Raw genomic sequence first — 24,721 nt, forward strand, 5'->3', positions numbered from 1 at the left:
GTAGAGAGAATGTATCATGATCATATTTATGGTCATTTTTTTAAAAATTTGAGATAATTTTTCTGAGCTTGGAATATTCAATGCTTGTCAGTTATGGACTAAAACTCTTTGTTTTTATTATAATAAGTTAATGTTAAATAGTTCTTTATTTCCTCTTGTTTGATTTTAGCATAACTGCTTTAGATTTTATTAACAAGTCACATGAATAAATTGTATGAGATACTGTCTCAGCTTTTTCCACCTCAATAATAAAGAAAAGGCATTTCTTTTACAGCAATTAAATGACAATGTCTAAACATTTTCAGACTGTCTAATCTTAAGCTTCAAGTGTACATCTGGTTTATTGCAAAGTTTAATTACAAGAAGATTTTGAACTGAATTACAGTTTTAAAAAGACATGTAGAACAAAAGCCTCAAAGCAAAGATTGACAGTCAAGTACAGTGGTGATGGAGAAGTGATGCTTTTATCTTACAACTTATGCATTTTTCCCCAGCATCCCAGGAAGGAATAATGTAAAGCTAGAGTTCTCTTTTGGCTCTGCTCATTTCGTTGGACCTGAGGCTTTGAACAACTTTTCTAACTGCTCTGTACCTAAATCAGATTCTTCGTCTATAAACAGTGGATTGTTACATCCATTTTAAGCAGTGATTATGAAGTTATAAATAAGATGGCAGGCATTTTTAAATATTTGTTCAGTGAATAAAATGTTAGTCAATATGTCATATTTTCAGTACTTGACATTTATCATTCTTATCCCTTCTCATCGAGTTTTTAAACCATGAAAATCAGTTTAGTCAAGAAAATAATTATATGCGTTTATTTTATATCTGGAATCAGAAAATCCAATGTAGGGTAAGTGTCTAGAGTTAAGTACAAAATTTAACACTGAGCTGCATGCCAGGCCAAAAAAAAATTAAGAACACACACACAAAAACAAGTAAAATAGTATTTTTTTTTAACTATAGGATTTAAAGTATTCAAGTAATTTGTGAAGGACAAGCTTTTCTAACCATGTAATACTGGAGGAAGTTAGCACGCAGTTTATTATCAAACAATTTCTATGTTTATAATGGATTTGCAAGAAGTAATACTCTTCATCTGATTATACCTTACATGATCCCTTTATTTAAGCTAATGGAATAAGATTAGGTTTATAAGTATGAAAGGAATGTGTATGGGGATTTAGAATAATGTAGTGTACTTGGGTAGCTGTCTGTTGCCTTAATGTGATACAGAAGTAAAGCTTAGATGTTCCAGATGAAACAATAAAGGCTTGGGTACGTTCATTCTTTTAGCTATGATTTTGATAGTAGCTGTATGGCAGACATTCAGAATTCAAATTCCTACAGAATAACTAATGTGGAATTTTTCCATGTTGCTCATTAAAAGGAAATCCATATGCTAAAATATCCAAGCATTTATGGAGTAAAGTTCCCATTTTGTTATAAAAGTTGAATATCCTGACTTCAGTGTCACCTTTATACATGCTTTCATCAACACCTAATTCATGTACTCTTTCTGCATCAAAGACTATGGATAAAATTATCTTGTTCAATGAAATTTTTATGTAATCTACTTCTAGTATAAAAGATTCATTCAGCTGTTATTCAACACCTAGTGTACTCCTTCTTGCTTGCTAGATGTTGGTGATTCATGGTTAACAAGATAAACAAGTTCACTGCTGTCAAAATAACAATAGGTTAAATGAAAAGATAAATAGGTAAACCAGTGAAAACAAGGTACTTAGGGTCTATGATAAAAGTGCAGTAACAGAGGATAATAAAGAAAGAACACCTAAACTAGTTAGGTAAAGGGAGTGTGTCAAAGTTGCCAGCCAGGAGAAAAACGTTACTTTAAACATGAATAGAGATTAGCCAGCCAAAGGGTGACTTTTCAGGAAGAGAGAACACCATGGGCAAAAGATCAGAGGTGAAAGACAGCATGGATGGCTCATTCCAGAAATGCAGTAAGTTCATTGTAGCTAGAATTTATGAATAAGTACAACTTGAATACTTACACAAATTGATAAAAATAACTAGGATTTGTTAATAAAGGACTAATAAAAAGGAATCTGGAAAGGAAGGCTGAGCCAAGTCAACATGGCCTTGACATCTCTGTTAGGGAGTCTGAATTCATTTAAAGAGAACATTGTTGAAGGGTTTTAATCAAGACAGCAACATAATGTAATATGTATTTGAGAAGGATATTAGTATGTCAGTGAAGAGAATGAATTGGATGGGAGTCAAGGCAAAACTCCAGACACTGAGAACAGCTCAGAACCTAGTATAATAATTGCTGAGAGAGAAGACTTAGATCAAATAATGATAAAGAAAGAAGTGATAGGACACGGGTTTGATCAGGTATGTAGAATGAAGGAGATGGAGATGTCAAGATGGCTCATGGAATTTCCCTTGCACAGAGTTCCGTAACATGTAATTTGTCTTGGGCAACTAGTTCCATGGAAAGATATTGTAAAGACATGTGAAGACAGAAGCAGAGAATGCCAGATGAGAAATATTAGGTGAAGATATTGAACTAAATTTAGACATGCTCTTCTAACTCTTCTAAGTAGGTACATCTGGAAAACTTAAACAGATAGTTATGGAACTTGGTTAAAGAAGCATAAAGAGGATACTTATTGGATATTATCTGATTTCATGTACTTTTCCTACTTTGATAATGAAAATTGTGTTTCTGTATAACTGTGAAAAACAGATAATCTATAATAGTTAAGTATTTTTAATATCCACATGGATGACTGATTGAAGCAGTCCACTTTTCAAATGTTTTCTGAAAACATATTAATGATGTGCTTTGTTTTGATAGTTTGCTAACAACAGTCCATGGGCTTTACACACACATTTGAAATTTGATTTGCAATTTTCAGTTTGTTTTCTACATGGAAAAATGGTTATATACATAAGCATACATAGTAGCATGTGTTTAGATTTACTGTTTTCCTAAAGTTCTAACAATTTTCTTTCAGGTAGTAGAAAAATGCATTAAACTGGCCATTTGAAAGTAAAATTTTCCAATTAGAAGAAATGCTGACTTATGCACATCAAATAAGAGTACTATGTGATTCTAACTTGTTCTCTTTTTTATATCAAACATTGCCTTTCTAATTAAAATAATGCTTCCCCTTACTATTTTCCTTAATTCAAATAAAATATAACCACTAAAAAGCCTTACAGTTAAAGGATGATAATTATTTTTGTAAGTTAGAAAATACAATGTTACTGTGATATAGGTGAGATTAGGTGCACACCTCCTAATTTTGAACTTGTTTTGCTTTATGATTGCTTCTCATTTTAATTTTTAGCCACACACTTGAATAGAAGATCTTTTAATTGACTTTGAAAGTTTATGAATTTTCTGGAGTTCTGTGTTATTTGATGACTTCTTGTAAGTTATGCTTTAAAATTTCTTGTGGATTGCCTTTTTTCCCCTAATCTTTCCTTTGGTGAGAAAAGTTTATTTTTGTGCTTTAGTTTTTCAGTGGAAAGAATGTACATAAACATTCTTGTCTCTCTTCTTAGGGTCAACCAAAAGAAGAAATAAACATTATGGAACTGTTTATACTTCCCAGGCTAAAAATCCCGTAGCTGTAGTATTTGTAGTATGCTGCATAATCAATATTTTCTCTCTGAGAGAACCTCTAAATATGCACGTTTCCATTCCCTATAACTTATCTCCTAAATGACAAGTAACCATTTCTGTCCTGTTTTAAGAACTATTTATATAGGCTAATGACTCCTCTGTTTGTTATTTCTGGCCCAAATTTGTTGACTCTAACTAAGGAATTGCTGTGGTAGATAACCCCAAAATCCAAATGTCTTACTACCATAGCAGTGTATTTCTCACTCATGCAAAGAGCAATTGGCAGCAGGGATAGCGGTAGGATTCTACCCCATTCATTTATTCAGCAATTCGGGTTGGTGGAGGCTTTGCCTTTTTCACATGTGGCTGCAATGACTTCCTAAATATCTCCACCAAGCCAGCAGATAAGGAAGAGCAGTAACATTGGTCAGGTCCAAAAAGTAACCTCTACACTGTAGATATCCTAGGAGCCGGGTACCTTAAAATAATGACATTTTACTTAACTAAATGGTCCAAAAAGGATAGGAAGTTGCGTCTCTCTAATTCACCATTGTATCTCAAATACAGAATCCAGCAAATAGGTGGCGATCAACGATCTCTATAGATGTATTAATTAATACATTTAAGATATTTCCTGTACAACATGTTTCAAAATACGACTAAATATAAAAGCATTCTTTCCATGATATGAAAAGGTTTTAGCGCTGCAACAAAATGTTGATAATTATAAACCGAGACGAGACATGGAAAATAAGGTCAGGCTGAGATGCTGCTTAGACATCTGAGAATTCTATAGCCGATTACTTTCAGCAATCACTTAATGCATAATCTATACCAGCTTATCTTTGTATGTATGCATGTGCATATACACATACATATGCAACAGAATCTAGAAATTAAATTTATAAAGTTTAATCTACTTATTCTTAAAATGAATTATCTTGCATTTATCCAAAACAAAAACCTTAAATAAATTCAAGATATAACCATTTTTTATCTTTATGTGACTTGAATATTATGTCATTTAACTGTCTCCTCAGGATATGCAAAATTATTTGTTTAATTATTGTATGAAGAAGGATGTGCAGTAAATTTTCTAATCCTTTTCAACCCCAATTGCTACAGATTTGCAATCAAAATTTTTCATGTCTGCAATATTTAATCTCACTGCATTGTTCTTTTGTGTATTAGTTCTACATCCAAAGTACCAAGGGGAAAATAAGAGCCTAACCATTTTATGTGGATATAAATTCTTGAGTGTATTCTAGAAAAAAGATGTAACAAGGCAATGTGGAATGGAAAAACTGAAGTCATGAAATTACATTTTACTTTCAAATTTGAATTTATTTGTTGATGAAAAGTTTGATAGTGTCAGACAAGTGACATATTTTAACTCTTAGCAATTTAGAGCACACTAGACTCAGCCTTCAATTACTGATAGCATTTTCTCCCCCTTGTTTACTTTCCAGGTCGGTTCGCTATGTTAGCAAACAATAATCTACAGATTCTCAACATTAATAAAAGTGAGGAAGGTATATACAGGTGCGAAGGAAGAGTGGAGGCCAGGGGAGAAATTGACTTCCGGGATATCATTGTTATTGTTAATGGTAAGCAGTCATTTGTACATTTATTTTATTTTATTTTATTTTTTCAATGGTACATGTTTATGTGGTACAGTTTGTTGTTTCAATACATGCATATATTGTATAATGATCTAATCAGAATAGTTAGCATTTCTATCACTTAAACATTTATCACTTCTTTGTGGTTGTTATAACATTCAAGATCCTCTTTTCTGGTTACCCTAGGGCATGAGAACTTGTTCTTCCTATCTACCTGTAACTTGGTAACTTTGTACCAGTCTACCCAGCTTTCCTCTGCCCTCCCTCCCCTTCCTTTACCTTGCCTCTGGTAACCACTGTTCTACTCTCTATTTCCCTCTCTCTCTCTTTTTTTGTTACCCCTCATTTTATTTTTCTTAATTGACCCATGATAATTGTATATCTTTATGGAGTATAATGTGATATTTAGGTACATTCATATTATGTGCAATGATCATATCAGGGTGCTTAGTATATCTATCACTTAATTACTAATTTATAATTATTAATTATTCTTTCATTTTATCAATATGTTTATTAAAAGATCAGCCATGTAAACTCAACAGTCAAGACTTCCCTAATAAACATCTTCTATGCCTTGGGGAAGTTTCTCCCCCTTTTCGATAGCATCTGTTACGTTGTGTTACAGCCTCAAGACAGGACCCATGACTTATTTAAGGCTGTCATCCTCACCACACTTTTCAGTCTGTGTAGAAATAATTGCCTTTTGCTGGATTTGTAGTTGTCAAAAGAATGTCAAATGAATCGTAGTAAAGTATCATACTAGATTTTACTTTTAAATCACATGAATTGCTTGTTGCTGAAATTAATTTTTTGACATTATTTTCATTTTTTTCTAAATTTAATAATTGAATTTATAAGATTAACTTTTCAATTATTAATGAACATTAATAACTAAGTTTATGAAATAATGATGACATCTCTTCCTCTAAACTTGCTTCTCTTACTATATTCCCTGCCTGTGCTAGCATGGCATTCTGTATGATATATTAAAGTTATCATAGATGTCTCCATTTCGGTAATCTACTCTGTTTTCAAGACATACTTATTGTATTTTCTTAACATTTCTCAAATATATTCTACTTTCTCTATCATCATGATTTCCATGAGAGTGTTGTCTTTCCAATTTTTTTTTTTTTTCTTGAAATGCTACACTGGGTTTCTCTATTTTTAATCTCACAACTTCACCATCCTCTCCACCAAACCTTTTGACCATAATAATTCTTCAATGCTTCCCTTTACCTTCAATACAGAATTAAAACTTCTGATGGCATAGGAAGCCTTTTGTGTCTAGCCCGTTCCCTAAGTATTCTGCCATAAGCAACCTTATTTCAGCCAAATAGAAACCCAGGCCCTCAGGGGAGATTTAGCTTTTCAGATTCCTTTTTAGGAGTGCAGAGTCCAGTATTTATTAAGGATGCCATAGCTAGTGGAGGATTTGACCTTCTGTTCAAGAGAAAGATTTCAGTGCATGAAGGACAGGATTAAATATGGAATATCTAACTATATGTATATGCATCTCTATCTCTTTCTCTCTTTATTATATACAATAAACAAAGATAACACACAGTATTTATTTAGTTTGTTACTTACTGACTTACCTGCATGCCACACTCTTTCTAAAAGGATTTATGGTGGTGTATATATGTATACTTCAACATGAGCAAATCTTTGTGCTCAGTATTCTCTTATGAAAATGGGGATTATAATATAAATTAACACATGTAAAGTTCTTTAAAAAGTGCTAAGTTTATAGGAAGCATTATATAAGTATTTGCTATTATTACATGTTGTTATATATCCATATGCATAAGTAATTATATATATATATTTTTATACCCAGATATTAATTCAAATATGATAGGAAAAAGGAAATGTTATCTGACAGGCATCGTATGTTAACTCTTTATTATCCATTCTGTGATTGTAAGTTTTACATTACTAAATTCTTTAATTCATTCACAGCCTGTTTTAACCTGTTTCCATACTAGATTATTAATGTTTGTATTACATCCATTTTGAAGGAAGAAAGATAATTCAGACATGAATCCAATTAACAAAGTTTGAATCTTTAAGTCCATCATGGTCTGCATTCAAATCTGAACATTTAGTTCTATATTTCTATACTTATTTCAGGATCCATAAGGAGATAAATACCAAATGTGCTATTTTGTGCCATTCAGATCAATCATGAAGCTCATACCCTGTTTTGTCCATGTCAGGCTGACCCTTCCAAAGGCAAATCATCCTCTTCCCACATCCTACTTTCTCCTAACAGAATCAACTACACATCCTAATCTGACTTCCTTTACTTCAACTACACTGTTTTAGTCACATTTTCCTTTTATGGTCATGAACTCCCATATCTTAGAATTCCTAGAACCTCTTTATTTTAAAATGACAATGTTTGTAAAACCAACCATCAATTAATTTTCCTTCTGAAAGATACGGATGGACCCTGTGTAGGGTATGCATTGGCTAATACCACCAGACATCTGTGCTTCCTTTTTCCCATTTTTGCCTTGACTGCAGCCAGAAAAATCATTTTACTCCAATTTTATTGAGTCTTGCCCTGCTTACTGGCTCTTTTTCAATTTTGAACTTCTTTAAAAGTTTTCCCTTATTACTGCTCTGTTATAAAACCTCTTTTTTGTTTGTTTGTTTGTTTGTTTCTTTTTTCTTTTTTTCTTTTTTTTTAAAAAATTTTATTTTGTCGATATACATTGTGGCTGACTATTGCTCCCCATCACCAAAACCTCCATCTCCTCTCCCTCCCCCCCTCCGCCGCAACAATGTCCCCTCTGTCCGCTTGTCGTATCAACCTCAAGCAATTGCGGTTGCTACATCCTCCCCACCTCCGCCCCCGGTTTTCCCGTGTGTGTGTGTGTGTGTGTGTGTGTGTGTGTGTGTGTGTGTGTGTGTGTGTGTGTGAGAATTTATATATTAATTTTTAGCTCCCACCAATAAGTGAGAACATGTGGTATTTCTCTTTCTGTGCCTGACTTGTTTCACTTAATATAATTCTCTCAAGGTCCATCCATGTTGTTGCAAATGGCAGTATTTCATTCGTTTTTATAGCTGAGTAGTATTCCATTGTGTAGATGTACCACATTTTCCGTATCCACTCATCTGATGATGGGCATTTGGGCTGGTTCCAACTCTTGGCTATTGTAAAGAGTGCTGCGATGAACATTGGGGAACAGGTATACCTTCGACTTGATGATTTCCATTCCTCTGGGTATATTCCCAACAGTGGGATAGCTGGGTCGTATGGTAGATCTATCTGCAATTGTTTGAGGAACCTCCATACCATTTTCCATAGAGGCTGCACCATTTTGCAGTCCCACCAACAATGTATGAGAGTTCCTTTTTCTCCGCAACCTCACCAGCATTTATCGTTCAGAGTCTTTTGGATTTTAGCCATCCTAAGTGGGGTTAGATGGTATCTCAGTGTGGTTTTGATTTGCATTTCCTGGATGCTGAGTGATGTTGAACATTTTTTAATATGTCTGTTGGCCATTTGTATATCTTCCTTAGAGAAATGCCTACTTAGCTCTTTTGCCCATTTTTTAATTGGGTTGCTTGTTTTCTTCTTGTAAAGTTGTTTGAGTTCCTTATATATTCTGGATATTAATCCTTTGTCAGATGTATATTTTGCAAATATTTTCTCCCACTCTGTTGGTTGTCTTTTAACTCTGTTAATTGTTTCTTTTGCTGTGCAGAAGCTTTTTAGTTTGATATAATCCCATTTGTTTATTTTTCCTTTGGTTGCCCGTGCTTTTGGGGTCGTATTCATGAAGTCTTTGTCCAGTCCTATTTCCTGAAGTGTTTCTCCTATGTTTTCTTTAAGAAGTTTTATTGTTTCAGGGTGTATATTTAAATCCTTAATCCATTTTGAGTTGATTTTAGTATATGGTGAGAGGTATGGATCTAGTTTCATTCTCCTGCATATGGATATCCAGTTGTCCCAGCACCATTTGCTGAAGAGGCAGTCCCTTCCCCAGTGAATAGGCTTGGTGCCTTTGTCAAAAATCAGATGGAAGTAAGTGTGTGGGTTGATTTCTGCATTCCCTATTCTATTCCATTGGTCAGTGTGTCTGTTTTTATGCCAGTACCATACTGTTTTGGTTATTATAGCTTTGTAGTATAGCTTAAAGTCAGGTAGTGTTATGCCTCCAGCTTTATTTTTTTTTTGCTCAGCATTGCTTTGGCTATGCATGGTCTTTTATTGTTCCATATAAATGTCTGGATAGTTTTTTCCATTTCTGAGGAAAATGTCTTTGGAATTTTGATGGGGATTGCATTGAATTTCTATATCACTTTGGGTAGTATGGACATTTTCACTATGTTGATTCTTCCAATCCAAGAGCATGGGATATCTTTCCATCTTCTTGTATCCTCTCTAATTTCTCTCAGCAGTGGTTTGTAGTTCTCATTATAGAGATTTTTCACCTCCTTGGTTAACTCAATTCCTAAATATTTCATTTTTTTGGTGGCTATTGTAAATGGGCAGGCTTTCTTGATTTCTCATTCTGCATGTTCACTATTGTAGAAAAGAAATGCTGCTGATTTTTGTGTGTTGATTTTGTATCCTGCAAAGGTATAGAGGGAAAGTATCTCAACATAATTAAAGCCATATATGCCAAACCCACTGCCAATATCATCCTGAATGGGGAAAAGCTGAAAGCTTTTCCTTTAAGAACAGGAACTAGACAAGGATGCCCACTCTCACCACTCCTATTCAACATAGTGTTGGAAGTACTAGCCAGAGCAATCAGAGAAGAGAAGGAAATAAAGGGCATCCAGATTGGAGAAGATGAAGTCAAACTGTCCCTGTTTGTAGATGACATGATCCTATATATCGAACAGCCTAAAACCTCTACAAAAAAACTGTTGGAATTGATAAATGATTTCAGCACAATAGCAGGATATAAAACCTCTTAAAGATGTTTCAATGAAAAGTTTGAGGCTGAAAAAATACCAACAATAAAATGAAAACACTACTTTTATTTACACTATTTGAGATTTCTTCAGTTATAAAATTTTACTCATTCTGTGTCCTTTCTCTTAATTTATATTCTAAGTTCTCTGTCATAATTGCCACTATTTTTTACTGTTATTGATCTGATCTTCATCCTGATGCTCTTCCATCCATCTCCTTTTTCCTCTAGTATACTGAAGTCCTGGCCAAATATTCCAGTCAGCTCTTTCTTCACATGCACTACTTCCTTGTCAAACCCTGGCTCTGTAGGGAGTTCTGCTCTTTCCAAATTTCCCCTCACATTTCCTTTCTACCCATTCATACTCTTTTGTTTCAAAAATTAGTTGAAAGACATTCTTGCCAGGTTCTTCTATGACTTTCTTACTGTGTTTCTCAATGCCTGTGTATTGTTTTCCACAAATATTTATGTCCCTCCCTTGAAGAAGGTTATACATCACTGCCCACTGCCATGTGCAGCATGTTGCTTCCGATGTGAGGATTATACACCCAATTGATCATGTGACTTGTTCTGGCCAATGGCATGTATATATACGCATAACACACACCATGGCTGAAATGAAGCTTAAAGAAATAGTGCATGTTTTCCCTTACTCTCTTGTTCTTTCCTTCTGCCACAATATTAGCTTGACTCAAATAGGGACTTCTGCTTCATCCTGGACATGATGATAAAGACATGAGGAACAGAGTCACAGCTAATTTGCTGGTGCAGACACAAAACATGAATACAAAATAAAGCATATTTTTTAAGCACAGAGATTTTTGTTTGTTGTTTGTTATCACAGACAAGCAGACAAATGTAATGCCAGTGGCTTTTTTCCTTCTTAAACAATCAATTTAAGCATCATCTCACCTAGCAGTGCTTCTGAAATTACTTCCCTGAGAGTCCCTTAGACATCTTCTGCTGTTACTTTCTGATGCTGATGATTATTTATTGTGATTTTTTACCACCTTATCAAAATTTTCGTAATTTAACTGATGATTTTTTATTATAGCTTCAAAATTACTTTATATTGCATTCATATATTTATTCAACAGGTATATGCAAAGTGCTGGTATATGTTTCACACTATGATAACACAGTGGAATCTTAACAGGTCTAACACACTACCGTTTTCCTCAAGAAACTTACAGTTTTATCTCAACAATTTAAAGTAATACACTTTACTAATGTCCTTTTAAACAATAAAGGGGCAGCTGTATACAAAAGCATGTAACAAGTGCAGCTTTTTATAGATATTCACAGACTATTACATAATAAGAAGGAGTACAAATGTAGCTGAAGAGAGGAGAGTTCCTTAGTATCTGCGATAAATCTAATGATGAAAAAGTGTTATTCAGTAGAATAGTGAGAAAAGAGATATATTGCAGACAGAACAGCACCTGCAAAAGCAGAAAGAGTGTGAGATGTGAAAAAATTCAATGATGTAACTGTTACTGGAATATAATATCAGGGCAGGCAGAGAGTAATGATGGCGTCAATTTGGTTTGGGGATTAGGAGAAGTTGTGGCTGGAAAGCAGGTAAGGACAGATCTTGGAGGACTATGGATGCTCAATTAAAAACTTATTCTACTATGTGGTGAAATGAGCTACCATTGAGGAACAAGTAACCTGGAGAGCAAGAAAACTCATGGAAGGATGGATGAGGGAGATCAAGGGAGTTCAAGTAAGAAATAATTAGGGCCTGTACTAAAGGACAAAAAAATGGAGAGGAAGGTATATAATCAAGTCATATTTGAAGGAAAGTCATCATGTCACACTTGATTTGGCTGTCCATTTTTTCTGTAAATTTCTGAATTCTTTTAACTAGATAATTACATTATATGCACACACTTTTATACGAAGCATGAATACACTCTTTGAAGGAGGATCAGTATCATCTCTCTTGCTTTAACCCCCTGTATACTCCCACCACCTGATTTCTAGACGTTAGTTAAATAATGCACTTCATTACTTCTCAGAAAATGTTCATATAGATGGAAGATCTAGAAATAACTTTTAAAATTAAAATACAGCCAAGAGAGGGTTATTTTTATAAAATGTTCTTCTGAGGTATAATGATCCATTATTTTCTGAATCTTTTGTAAATTTGCGAAGAATAATTTACTAACTGTAGGTTCAAATTTGGAGTAATGGAAGCAGGAACAATTGAGATTAGATGAAAAACATCTAATAGTATAATTTTAAAGCAATTGTATCTTTAGTCTTCCTTTGAACATTAAAATCAACAGTGGATGATAATGGCCAGAGATATCTGTGCAAGTGGCTGTCTGAATGTATAGTGCACTCTGTTATCTTAGTAACCCTCAGGCAGTGATTTTGTATTCGTACCTATTTCCAACCATTTCTTGAGGTCAAGAAAAATGAGGAAAAATACTTTTCTTTTTATAATAAATGAAAAGGAAAGTCAGAATTTTCTCTTTAACTTGTAGGCAATGCCATATAATGTAAAGCATTTATAAATAAATATGACAGTGAACTAGCCTCTTTTATATCAATAATATAATTGAATCAACCATGAAGACAGATATTTTAAGTCAGTTTAATGACTGCAAGTAATGAGAGAACTTGTAATTTGTAGCAATGATAGATAATATGTAATACATAATTTACCTAAGGGTCAATAACTAAGCATTTGCCAAAACCAGAGTATTTTCTAATATTTTCAAATATTTTTTTCCCTTGTGATACCATCAAATTTCAAAGATTAGCAATCAAGGAATACAAGAAAAGAAAAAAAAAATATATATATATATGATTTTTTAATCTTAATTCTTATTTAACCTTTATTTTATAAATATTCAGATTATAGAAATCAGATAGATTGATAGAGATAGATAGATAGATACGTAGATAGATGGATAGATAGATAGATAGAGATAAAGACGATGGGTCATCCATACAGATCTAGGCACATCTTTCTTTGCTTTTCTCCTCCACATAGGTGATTGGTGTGGGTAGTTAACATAGTCCCTTACCATTCCTTCAGTCTTTATTTCTCTTTTACTCAGATTTCCCTAAGTACACTTAATGCCATAATATCACATTTGAAAGTCTGTAGAAAGCATATATTCACTTTTCAATACCACACTACTTTTAATCCCTGATTAAAAGAGAAGGCGGGATTTTCTCATGGTTTAAATCAGATCACCACTCTGAATTTACCCATTTCTCGTCTTCTGCTAGTCAAGTAGGAATTGGCCTTTGTTATTTTTTTCTCTAACATTTGGTTGATATGTACAGAAGTGAATCCTGTCATTTGTGGAGAAAACAACAACAACAACAACAAAAACAAACAAAAAAACTTTAAGGAATATAGAGATGTAAATGTAAATTTTTAACATTTTATAGAATCAATCAGTAAAGTATAAGGTACCATCAAGATACAATCTGGCAGTATAGAGATGAAAACCATTCAGGACAGTTAATGTCTAAATTATTTTGGAGAGACATTTGTGAGTTCTGTTCTTCAAAATGTGCTGCACTAAAGGACAACTAGGAAGCAGTGTTAATATTTTATTCACATTTAAAGTTACTTATGACCAGTTTCTCTTGCCTTCATTTTTTGTTTGTGTCACGTCCTGTGGCTTTTAATAAAAATATAGGTATGTACAGCATGTGTGTTTATAAAGTAAAAATAGTTAAGAAGCAGAGAACATTCAATTCAAGTTAGATACAAATTGAATAGCCACTCAATTGTGATTAAAATGACTTCCCTTTACTGGATTATCTTCTTAAGCACTGTTTGTTTTTCTCCTTCCTGCAGGTACACTTAATTTGACTAAGATGAAAGACTGTGCAATCTCTGTCTAAAATATGGTTCCCTCTCTCTCTCTCTCTGGCCAGGCTGATTCCCATTTGTCCTATAAGACTTAGTCCAATAATCATTTCTAGCAAGCAATTCTTAATTTCATCTGCCTTATTAAATGATTTTCTCCCATGAGATCTCTTAATACTAGGTTCATTTCTGCAAAAATTTCCCAAGTTCAGGTATTTAAAAGAACTCATCAGACTCCCCAGAGTATCTCATGCAAATGTTTTATTTTAAAGGAAAGGATATGTTGTTACAACAAGATGAACAGAATGCAAGTAAGCATCAGGATTTCAAGAAACTACCCCCATGTGCATGATTCCCAAGGGCCCCATTTGCACAAGTGATGGTGCTGTTATTTTCAGCTTGATCCAGAATCTGAGAGAGGCACCTCAAAGACTCTCTCAGCTGGGGCCCTTAAGTAATCAAGCCAGACTTCAAAAATTATTTCAGTCAGGTACAAACTTTCAGTGCAGAAAATGATTTTGGGGGTTGCTAGGGGAGTTTTCAGTTCATCGAAAATTCCAGAATTCTTACTTTGGCCTAAACTCAAGTACCAGCCATATGAGTATCCCTGGAGATACTGATAGAACTTGATACTGATAGAACTTGATAGGTCCAGCTCATCTATTCCTAGATTATTAAGATATTTTATCAAGAATGAATTTTGGATTTTGCCAATTTATTCCATTCTGAATCTACTGAGATGATAATATGGTTTATATTTTTTAACTGCTGATTTGGTAAAATATGTTATTTAATTTTTGAATGTTAACCAATCTTGTTAACCTATTTTGCCATGTTGTGTTATTCTTTTATGTATTTTTGTATTTAATTTCCTAAAATTTTGTTAAGAATGTTTGCAACTGTTTTCGTAAGGGATATCGGTTTGCAGCTTTTTTCTCTTGCTATGCCTTTGTCTGATTTTGGTATCACAGTAATATTAGCCTTATAAAATAAATTGGTTAGAGCTTCCTTCTTTATATTGGGAGAGTTTGTGCTTACTGTGAATTATGTTTTCATTAAATATTTAGCAGAATTCATCAGTAAAGTCATGTTAAGTCTTAAAGTTCATGTATGGGAAGATTTTAAACTACTATTTTATTTTATTTATTGTAAAGGGCATAAAGAAAAATCGCAATTTGTAAGAATGAATATGCTAATAATAAATAATAAAAATGAAAATAAATAAACCAGTATTTTAATTTTTTAATAGGTGAAGGATTATTCAGTCTATCTTTTTCTTAAATGAAATTTGTTAGTTTATATCTTTCAAGGAATGTATCCACTTTTTCTAAGTTGCTAACTTTAATGGCATAAAATCGTTCACAATATCCTCTTACTGTTCTGTCAATATCTTTAGAATCTATAGTCATGTTGACGTTTTCATTCCTAATAATGGCATTTATGTTCTCTTTTCTCATTGTGCCCTTTTCTCTCTCTCTCTCTCTTTTTTTTCTCTCTCTCTCTTTCCCTCTCTTTCCCTCTTTTATTATCAGTTTGGCTAGAGTTTTATCAGTTAGAGTGATCTCTCACAGAATCAATTTTTGGGTTCCTTGATTTTCTATTTGTTTTTCTTTTTTCTATTTTATTGATTTGCAGTTTGATTTTTAGTTTTTATAAGCCTGAAAGCTTATTCAGGGTTTAATTTGACCTTCTTCTGTTTTCTTAAGATGAAACCTGAGAACACTGATTTGAAACCTTTCTTCTCTTCTAATGTATGCATTTAGTGCTCAAGACTTTTGCATATATACTGCTTTATTTACTTATTTATTATTTGCTATGGTAATTTCTTTTTTAATTTTTAAATTATTTTTATTTATACGTATGGGGTACAGAGTCAAATACTATCAGTATTTGTGTGCAGAATGCAATGATCAAATCAATATTATTAGCACATTCATCAGTACGAATTGTAATTACTTTTTGTGTCCCTTACCCAATTACTCCTGATCTCCCCTCCTCCTCCCCCTTTCCTACCCCTAGTAACTAAATCTGTTCTCTCCTTCTGAAAATTCAATGTTTTAATATGGTCTTTCTTTCTTTCTTTGTTAACTCCCACCTATGCGTGAGGACATGCAGTATTTCTTTCTGTGCTTGGCTTATTTCACTTAATGTAATTTTCTCCAAGTTCATCCATCAGTGTCATCCATCAATGGATACTTAGGTTGGTTCCAAATTTTGGCTATTGTAAATAGAGCTGTAATGAACATGGAGTGCAGGTGTCCCTTCGACATGATGATTTCTATTCCTTTGCATATATGCTCAGAAGTAGGATTGCTGGATTGTACTGTAGATCTATCTGTAGTTGTTTGAGAAACCTCCATACTGTTTTCCATGTTGCCTGTACTAATTTACAGTCCCACCAACAGTGTAGAAGAGTTTCATTTTCTCCATATCCTCAGCAGCATTTGTTAGTCTCAGTCTTTTGGATAATTAAGCTGGGGTGAGATGGTATCTCGATGTGGTTTTAATTCGTATTTCCCCAATAGTTAGTGATGTTGAGCATTTTTTCATGTACATGTTGGCCACTTGTATGTCTTTCTTTGAAAAATGTCTATTCATTTTTTAATTGGATAATTTGTTGTTTTTACTGTGAGGTCTTCTGAGTTGCTTGTATATTCTGGATATTAATCCTTTGTTGGATGTATGGTTTTTGCATGTTTTCTCCCATTCTGTAGGTTGTCTTTTCACCCTGTTGGTTGTTTCCTTTGCTGTGCAGAAGATTTTTAGTTTGATGTACTCCCATTTGTTTATTTTTCCTTTTGTTGCTTGTGCTTTGGGGGTCTTATTCATAAAGTCTTATTCATTAAAATCCCAGCAGGGTACTTTTTTGTGGACAAATAGATACTGAAGTTTAAATGAAAAGCATATTATAAACAAATCATAATTTTCAAAACTTTTTGTAAAAGAACAGTCAGAGAAATCATACTGCTTATTTTTAACACTTAATGTAAAGCTATGTCAATTTCATTTTTTGTTGCTTGTGCTTTGGGGGTCTTATTCATAAAGTCTTGCCCCAGTCCTGCATCCTGAAGTATTTCCCCTACATTTTCTTCCAGGAGTCTTATAGTTCAGGTCTTACATTTAAGTCTTTAATACATTTTGAGTTGATTTTGGCATATAGCAAGAGGTAGGGGTATAGGTTCATTCTTCTACATACGAATATCCAGTTTTCCCAGCACCATTTACTGAAGAGGCTGTATTTTCCCCAATGTATGTTCTTTGCACCTTTGTCAAAGATCAGTTGACTGTAAGTAGCTGGGTTTATTTCTGGGTTCTCTGTTCTGTTCCATTGTTTTTATGCCAGTTCAAAAGACTTTGTAATTTCCTTTTTAATTTCTTATTTGTCCCATGGGATATTTAGAATTTCATTATTTAGCTTTTAGATATATGGTGATTTGACAGATAACATTCTGTAATTATTTTCTTTCCTCTTTTTTTTTTAAATGTGAAGAGCAAAATTTATTTTCCCCTTTCTTCATTTTATTAATTGACACATAATAATTATGCATATTTATGGGTACATTGTCATATTTAGGTACATTTGTACAATGTGCAGTGACCAAATCAGGTAACCAGAATATCCATCACCTTAAACATTTGCAATTTCTTTGTGCTGAGAACATTCAAAATACGCTCCTCCAGCTATTTGAAAATTTATAATAAATTGTTGCTCACTGCAGTCTTCCTACAGTGCTATAGAACACTAGAATGTACTTTTCCTATCTAGCTGTAATTTTGTATGTATTGGCCACCCTCACCCTGTCGCCGCAGCCCCTGCCCAACCCTTACCAGCCTCTAGTAACCACTATTCTACTCTCTACTTCTATGAGATTAACTTTTTAGCTTTCACATTTGAGTGAGAACATGTGGTATTTCCCTTTGTGTGCTGGGTTATTTCACTTACAATTTCCTCCAAGCTCATCCATCTTGCCACAAATGGCAGGATTTCATTCTTTTGCTTGGCTGAGTAGTATTCCAATGTGTATATACACACCACATTTTCTGTATCTATTAATCTGGTTGAACACCTAGGTTGATTCCATATCTTGGCTATTGTGAATAGTACTACAATAAACATGGGGGTGCAGATATTTCCTTTGTATACCAATTTCCTTTTCTTTGAATAAATATCTAGCAATGGGGTTGCTAGATTTAGTCATCCATTAATAGACAATTAGTTTCATTCCATACCTTGGCTATTGTGAATAGAGCTGTGATAAACATGGGAGTACAGGTATCTAATTTGATTCCAATGTGGTCAGAGAAAAAACTTTTTTGATTAAAATCTTTTCAATAATATTCCCCTTGCACTTGAAAAGAATGTGTTTTCTACAGAGGTTAGCTAGAGTTTTGGTAATCATCAATTAGGTTAGGGTCAATTGATATTGTTGATCAACTCTTTTGAATCCTTTTTAAAGTCTTGTCTACTTGCCCTATAAGTTTTTAAGAAACAGAGTTTAATCTGTAATAAAATTATGTATTTGTCTATTTCTCCTTGCAGTTCTATCAGTTTCTTCTCCATGTATTTTGAAGGTCTGTTATTATACAAACAAATGTTTAGAATTCTTGTGTCCTCTTGACGTCTTATCATTAGAAAATAATTCTATTTGTTTCTAATAATATTCTTTGCTCTGAAATCTACTTTGACTGATATTACTATATCTAACCCAGCATTTTTTCCATTAGTATATATAGTATAAAATTTTCTGTGCTTTTAATTTTAACCTAAATGTTATTTTACATTTAAAGTAGATTTTTTTCTAGGAAGTGTATAGTCATGTCTTGTTTTCTCTCTGTCTCTCTCTGTCTCTCTGTCTCTCTCTCTCTCTCTCTTTTTTTTTTTTTTTTTTTTTTTTTTTTTTAAACTTGTGTGATTTATTTATTTATTTTTGTCGTTTTTTCGTGACCGGCACTCAGCCAGTGAGTGCACCGGTCAGTCCTATATAGGATCCGAACCCGCGGCGGGAGCGTCGCCGCGCTGCCAGCACAGCACTCTACCAAGTGCGCCACGGGCTCGGCCCTCTCTCTCTTTTTTTAAATTCATTCTGACCACAAAAGATTTTAATCTTGACTAAGTCCAAATTATCAATCTTTTTTTATTGGACCATTCTTTTGTTGTCATGTCTAAGAACTCTTCACTTAACCATGAATCACAAAGATTTTCTCCTATGCTCTCTTCTAAAAGTTGTATACATTTACATTTTTAATTTAAGTCTACAATTTATCTGGGTTCATTTTTGTATAAGGAGTGATTTCTGTGTTCAGGTTTGTGTATTTGCATATGGATATCCAATTGTTTAAAAATCATTCTTAAAAGACTGTCATTTCTGCATAGAATTGCCTTTGAATTTGGTAAAAAAAAAAAAAAAAAAAGCAGTTTGTTGCATTGTGTGAATCTATTTCTGCACTATCTTAACTCTCTTTTCTGTTCCATTGATATAGTGTCTGTAACTGGACCAATAGCATACTGTTGAAATTGACATAGCTTTACATTAAGTGTTAAAAATAAGCAGTATGATTTCTCTGACTGTTCTTTTACAAAAAGTTTTGAAAATTATGATTTGTTTATAATATGCTTTTCATTTAAACTTCAGTATCTATTTGTCCACAAAAAAGTACCCTGCTGGGATTTTAATTAGAATTGTGTAGAATATCTATACTAATTTTGGAGGATTACAGCATTTTATTTCTATCTGGAGCCTACAAATATTTGAACACGGTATGTTTCTCCATTTATTAAAGTCTTCTTTTACTTTAATCAGCTTCCTGTAGTTTCCAACATTTACATTCCATACATAAATTTTGTATGATATCTTTGGAGCTATTATACTTGGTTTTATTTTTTAAATTTTGTTTTCCAATTGTTCATTGCTAGTGTCTATACAAAAATATGATCTTTTGCATGTTTTTCTTAAATCTTGTGACTATATTGCACTCAATAATTAGCTCTAGCAATAATTTTGTTGGTTCCTTAGGTTTTCAGTGAAGACAATAAACTATTTCCAGGTTCTGCAAATCGATTCATTTTCTCTATTCTGACTATATACCTTTAATTTCTTTTTACTTGTTTAGTATTGTGTTGTCTTTCCAGTATGATGCTGAATAGGAGTGCTGAGTGGGGACTTCCTTGTTTGTTCCCAGTCTTATAGCTAATGTATTCATTTCTTTACCTTTATATTAATGTTAGGTGCAAATTTTTGGCAGATGTCTTTTATCAGGCTAAGGAAGTCTTCTATTCATAGTTTGCTGGGAGTTCTTACCTTAAATGGATATTGAGTTTTGACAAATGGATTTTCAACCTTAACTCATATTATCAAATGATTTTTCTTCTTTAGACTGTCGATAAGTCAGAATATATTAAATTATTTTTTTTCAGTATTGTGTCTGCTGATATTAACAGAAAAAAAAAAACACTTGGTGGTGGTGTATTATTCTTTTTATATATTGCTAGATTTTATTTTATATAATTTTGTTTAAAATATCTATGCCTACTTTCATAAGATACTGATCTCTGATCCGTAGGTTTCTTTTCTTGTTCTATATTTGACTGGTTAAATTATCAATATAATGCTGGCCTCATAAGATGAGTTGTGAAATATTTCCTTCTCATATTTTCTGGAAGATATGGTATAGAACTTATATTATTTCTTCTTTAAATGTTTGGTAAAATTTACCAGATAAACTATCTGGTTCTAGAGATTTTCTGTCAAGAGGTTTTTAACTTGATGTATTATATTCTTTTAATAGTTACAGGATTACTTAAATTATCTATTTCATCTTGAGTGACTTTTTATTGTTTCTGGTTTTCAAGGAGGTGGTCTGTCCCTTCAACATTTTTGAATTTATGTGCAAGAATTGCATGTATTATTCTTTGTTTAATTCTTTTACTGTCTGTGTATTCTGTGGTGAAATCACATCTTTCAATACTTATATTGTCAATGTGTTATCTCTATTTTTTTCCCTTGTGAGTCTTGCTAGCAGTTTATTTAATTTAATTGATATTTTAAAGAACCTGCAATGGTTTCTTTTCTTTTATGTTTTTTTTTTATCTGTTTTCTGTGTTACTGATGTCTTCCTTTATTTGCATTATTTTCTTCCACTTGATTTGTGCTTAGTTTGCTCTTCCTTTTCTGTTCACAAAGAGTAATTGTGAATTTGTCCATTTCTTTCTCTTCTGTTAGTTTTTGCTTCATATATTTTGAAACTCTTTTGTGAGATGAATGCACATATAGGATTGTCAGATTTTCTTGCTGAATTCACCTTTTCATCATTATGTAATAGTCCCTCTTACATCTTATAATTTTATTTGTTCTGAAATCTACTTTTCTAATAATATAGCCAATCCAGCTCTTTTGAAATTAATGTTTAAATAACATATATTTTTTCTGTTCTTTTACTTTTGCCCTCTTTTATCATATCATTATATTTTAAGTGACTTTATTGTAGACAGCATATAGTTGAGTTATATTTTATCCATACTGACAATTTGTCTTATTAATGAGATACCATTTACATTTAATTTAGATATGCAATTTTTAAAAATGTTTTAGTTCTTTCAGTTTTCCTTTCTTCTATTTCCCCTTCTCTGCCTTCTTCTTGATTGTGTGAATATTATTTAGAATTCTATTTTATTATATCTATTTTCAGTGTGTGTGTGTGTATGTATACGTGTGTTTGCTCTTGTGTTTCAATGTTCCTGTTTAACTTAGAATTAATATTTTATCATGTCAGTTGGGTTGTAGAAATTGTAGTGCTACATAGATTCATATACCTTCTCCTATTTATGTTGTAGTTGTCTTCTATATTATAAATTCATTAATTGAAACTTCATCAGACAATTTTTTATTTCAACCATGAAACATTTTAAATAACTCAAATGAGAATAGCGTATTATATTTACTCAGCTATTTACTGTTTCTGCTGATCTTTTTTTATTACTGATGTTTTCTCTGATCAAATTTATTTTCTGTTTGAAGAGGTGCCTTTATCAATTCTTTTAGATTAGTTCTGCTGGCAGAAATTCTAGTTTTACTTTATCTGAGAATGAGAATTTATTTATTTAATTTCTAACGGGTATTTTTGCTGTATATAAAAACTGTTTTAGCCTCTTTGGCTTTTGGTACAAAGTCCATAATTTGAATCATTTTTCTCCTGTAAGTAGTGCATCTTTTTGTGTTTGTATGTCTTTAGTTTTTAGCAGTTTGATGATGACGTGCCTGGACGTAAACTTCTATGGGTTTATCAAGTTTGGAGTTAAACTATAGCTGGTCTTGAATCTGTGGATAATATGTTTGCCAATTTAGAAGTGTTCATATATTAGCTTCATAGATACGTATACATACACATATACATATATACATATATATGCATACATATACACATATATACATATATATACATACATATATACATACACATATACATATATATACATACATATATACATATATATATTCATAATTCTCTTTTTCCTTTTCTTCTTGGATTTAATGATATTTTGGTATTGTCTCACAGGTTCCTAAAGCTATGTTCATTTTTTAAAAAATATTATATCTTCTGTTTTGATGATTGGATAATTTCTTTTGGTCATTTCTCAAGTTCAGTAACTCCTCTGCATATCCATTCATTATATACAAAAAATATTTTTTGTTGTTAATATAAATTTAGTTATAATATTTACTACTTTTATTTGTATCTACATATATATGTATCTAGTATGTTTTTGCAGAGACTTTACATCTTTCCATTTATTTTGAAATAGTTCACCCTTATTCTTTGGAACATGGCTTTAAAATAGTTTTTAGATAATCTAGCATGTGTCAACAAGTTAATGAAATTTCCTATTGACATGAGATTTTCCTAGCTCTTCATACATCAGAAAAATGTAGATTATATATGGATTTTGAGTAGTACATTATGAGACTCTGGGTCTTATTTCTATTTTACATAGAATGGTGATTTTTTGTTTGTTTTTGCAGGCAACCAGTTTGTTTAGAATCAGATCACATATTCTGACCAGCCTTCTTTGTGGATTCAAAATCAGTTTTATTTTCAAAACCTTTTCAGTGTTTTTTAGATCTGTCCTGTATGTACCAATGACCATTTTAGGAACCGTGTAGTGGTCTATCCCTCAGTTCAATTCACAAAGTCTTGGTAATATTTAAGATCAGATCCACATATGAAGTTCAGGGCAGAGCTAAAGATTCATAAATAACTTGATGTAGTTGCTTTTCCAAGCTTCTCTTACCCTATGATCTCCACCATACTTTTCTATTCTTTGGGTCACCAATTTTCAGTCCCTGGTCAGAAAGGTGGGCTTTTGCTTACCACAGTCTGCCACAATTATGCCCTTATTTAGGCCCAACTGCTCAGAGGAATAAGGAGAAAAGCAATGGGAGTTCGCTTTTGGAACCACAGTTCATTCAATAGAAAAATAAGAATCTCCTCTGTCAGAAAATTAGGTACTTGCAGGCCTCCCTTTGATGCTATGACATTACCAGCAGATTTCCTTCCTGCTCATACAGTCCAAACTGTAAAGATTCTCTTGGACCTTTATCAGGCAATGTTAATGCCACTTCTGGCTTTTTGGCTGCCTTCAATTCAGACCAAGTGATTCTGAAGAAAAATTGTAATCTTATAGTTTGTCTTGTGGTACTTCAAATTCTATCCTTCCTGTAGCAACATGCCTGCTACTATTAACTTATCAGTGTCCTTAGACAGATTATCTATGTAATCTATCCAAGTTTTATAGCCATGTTAAGTGGAAAGAGAGGGTGCCCTGGGGTTCCTCCAACTTACCCAGAACTAGAAATCTGTGGTAGTATTTTTAAACTTGTTAACATGTATGTGATCAGAGCTTTTTGTTTTCTTTTTTTTTTTAACTCTAAGGAATTAATAGATGAGGAATTAAAAATATTAACTGATATGATTTGAAACTGCACTCTTTTGATTGATACCCAAATTATCACAGAACATTAGTTCACACTTTAGGATGCAATCAGACTTCTTGACTTTTGACAGTTATATATTTAAGATCATACTTATCTGACTTAGTTAATGGTACAGAATTAAAAGACTTATAGGGAAGAAAATAAAAGAGGTTGCAATTCTTCTTGTTTATAGCTGCTCATCACCGGTGCAAATAATGTTGGTCTTGCAATAATAGCTTTATAAAATCATGAGTTATTTGGTCATTTAATGATTTCCTAGTGTTGTTAAGATATTACTGTAAACTGACCAGTTTTTTATATCAAAATAACCCTTTCTCCCCAACATCTCTATTATCATTTAACTTAACCTTCATTCCTGCTATGTAAATCAACCAAAGATGGTCCCTGTACATTGGTCACTAGTTTCTTTATATTTTTTTATAGCCGACTTGGATCATCAGCTCAAAAACCCACCAATGCCAAAGTGAAAATGTTATGCATCTGATTGTTTTAAAGTTAGATCAAATAAGCATATTTTTAACCACTTAGAATCAGCCTGCTTTGCACATTCTGCAAAACTGTGTCCAATTTCTGCTAGCTGTAGATAAGACAAACTTTGGGGACTGTGCAAGATCCTAGTCCCACAGCTGCTGTTTGGAGTTTAGAGAGATTTTCTGAGAGACTCTCATGCTAACTGAGAGACTCTGCTGTGTTGCTGAATGACATCACATGTGCACATTAGTCCTTCTCTC

General features: G+C 32.9%; 1 protein-coding gene across 1 annotated transcript in view; it reads left to right on the plus strand.

Moving 5' to 3' along the window:
* NCAM2 (neural cell adhesion molecule 2) overlaps positions 1 to 24,721 on the plus strand; it is a 254,884-nt gene that overhangs the window by 38,349 nt on the left and 191,814 nt on the right. Inside the window, 1 exon segment of the mRNA XM_063079012.1 lies at positions 5,071 to 5,208. Coding sequence (XP_062935082.1) covers positions 5,071 to 5,208 — 138 coding nt within the window.

This window comes from Cynocephalus volans, chromosome 1 (assembly GCF_027409185.1).
Source record: "Cynocephalus volans isolate mCynVol1 chromosome 1, mCynVol1.pri, whole genome shotgun sequence".
In the NCBI taxonomy this organism is placed as follows: Eukaryota; Metazoa; Chordata; class Mammalia; order Dermoptera; family Cynocephalidae; genus Cynocephalus; species Cynocephalus volans.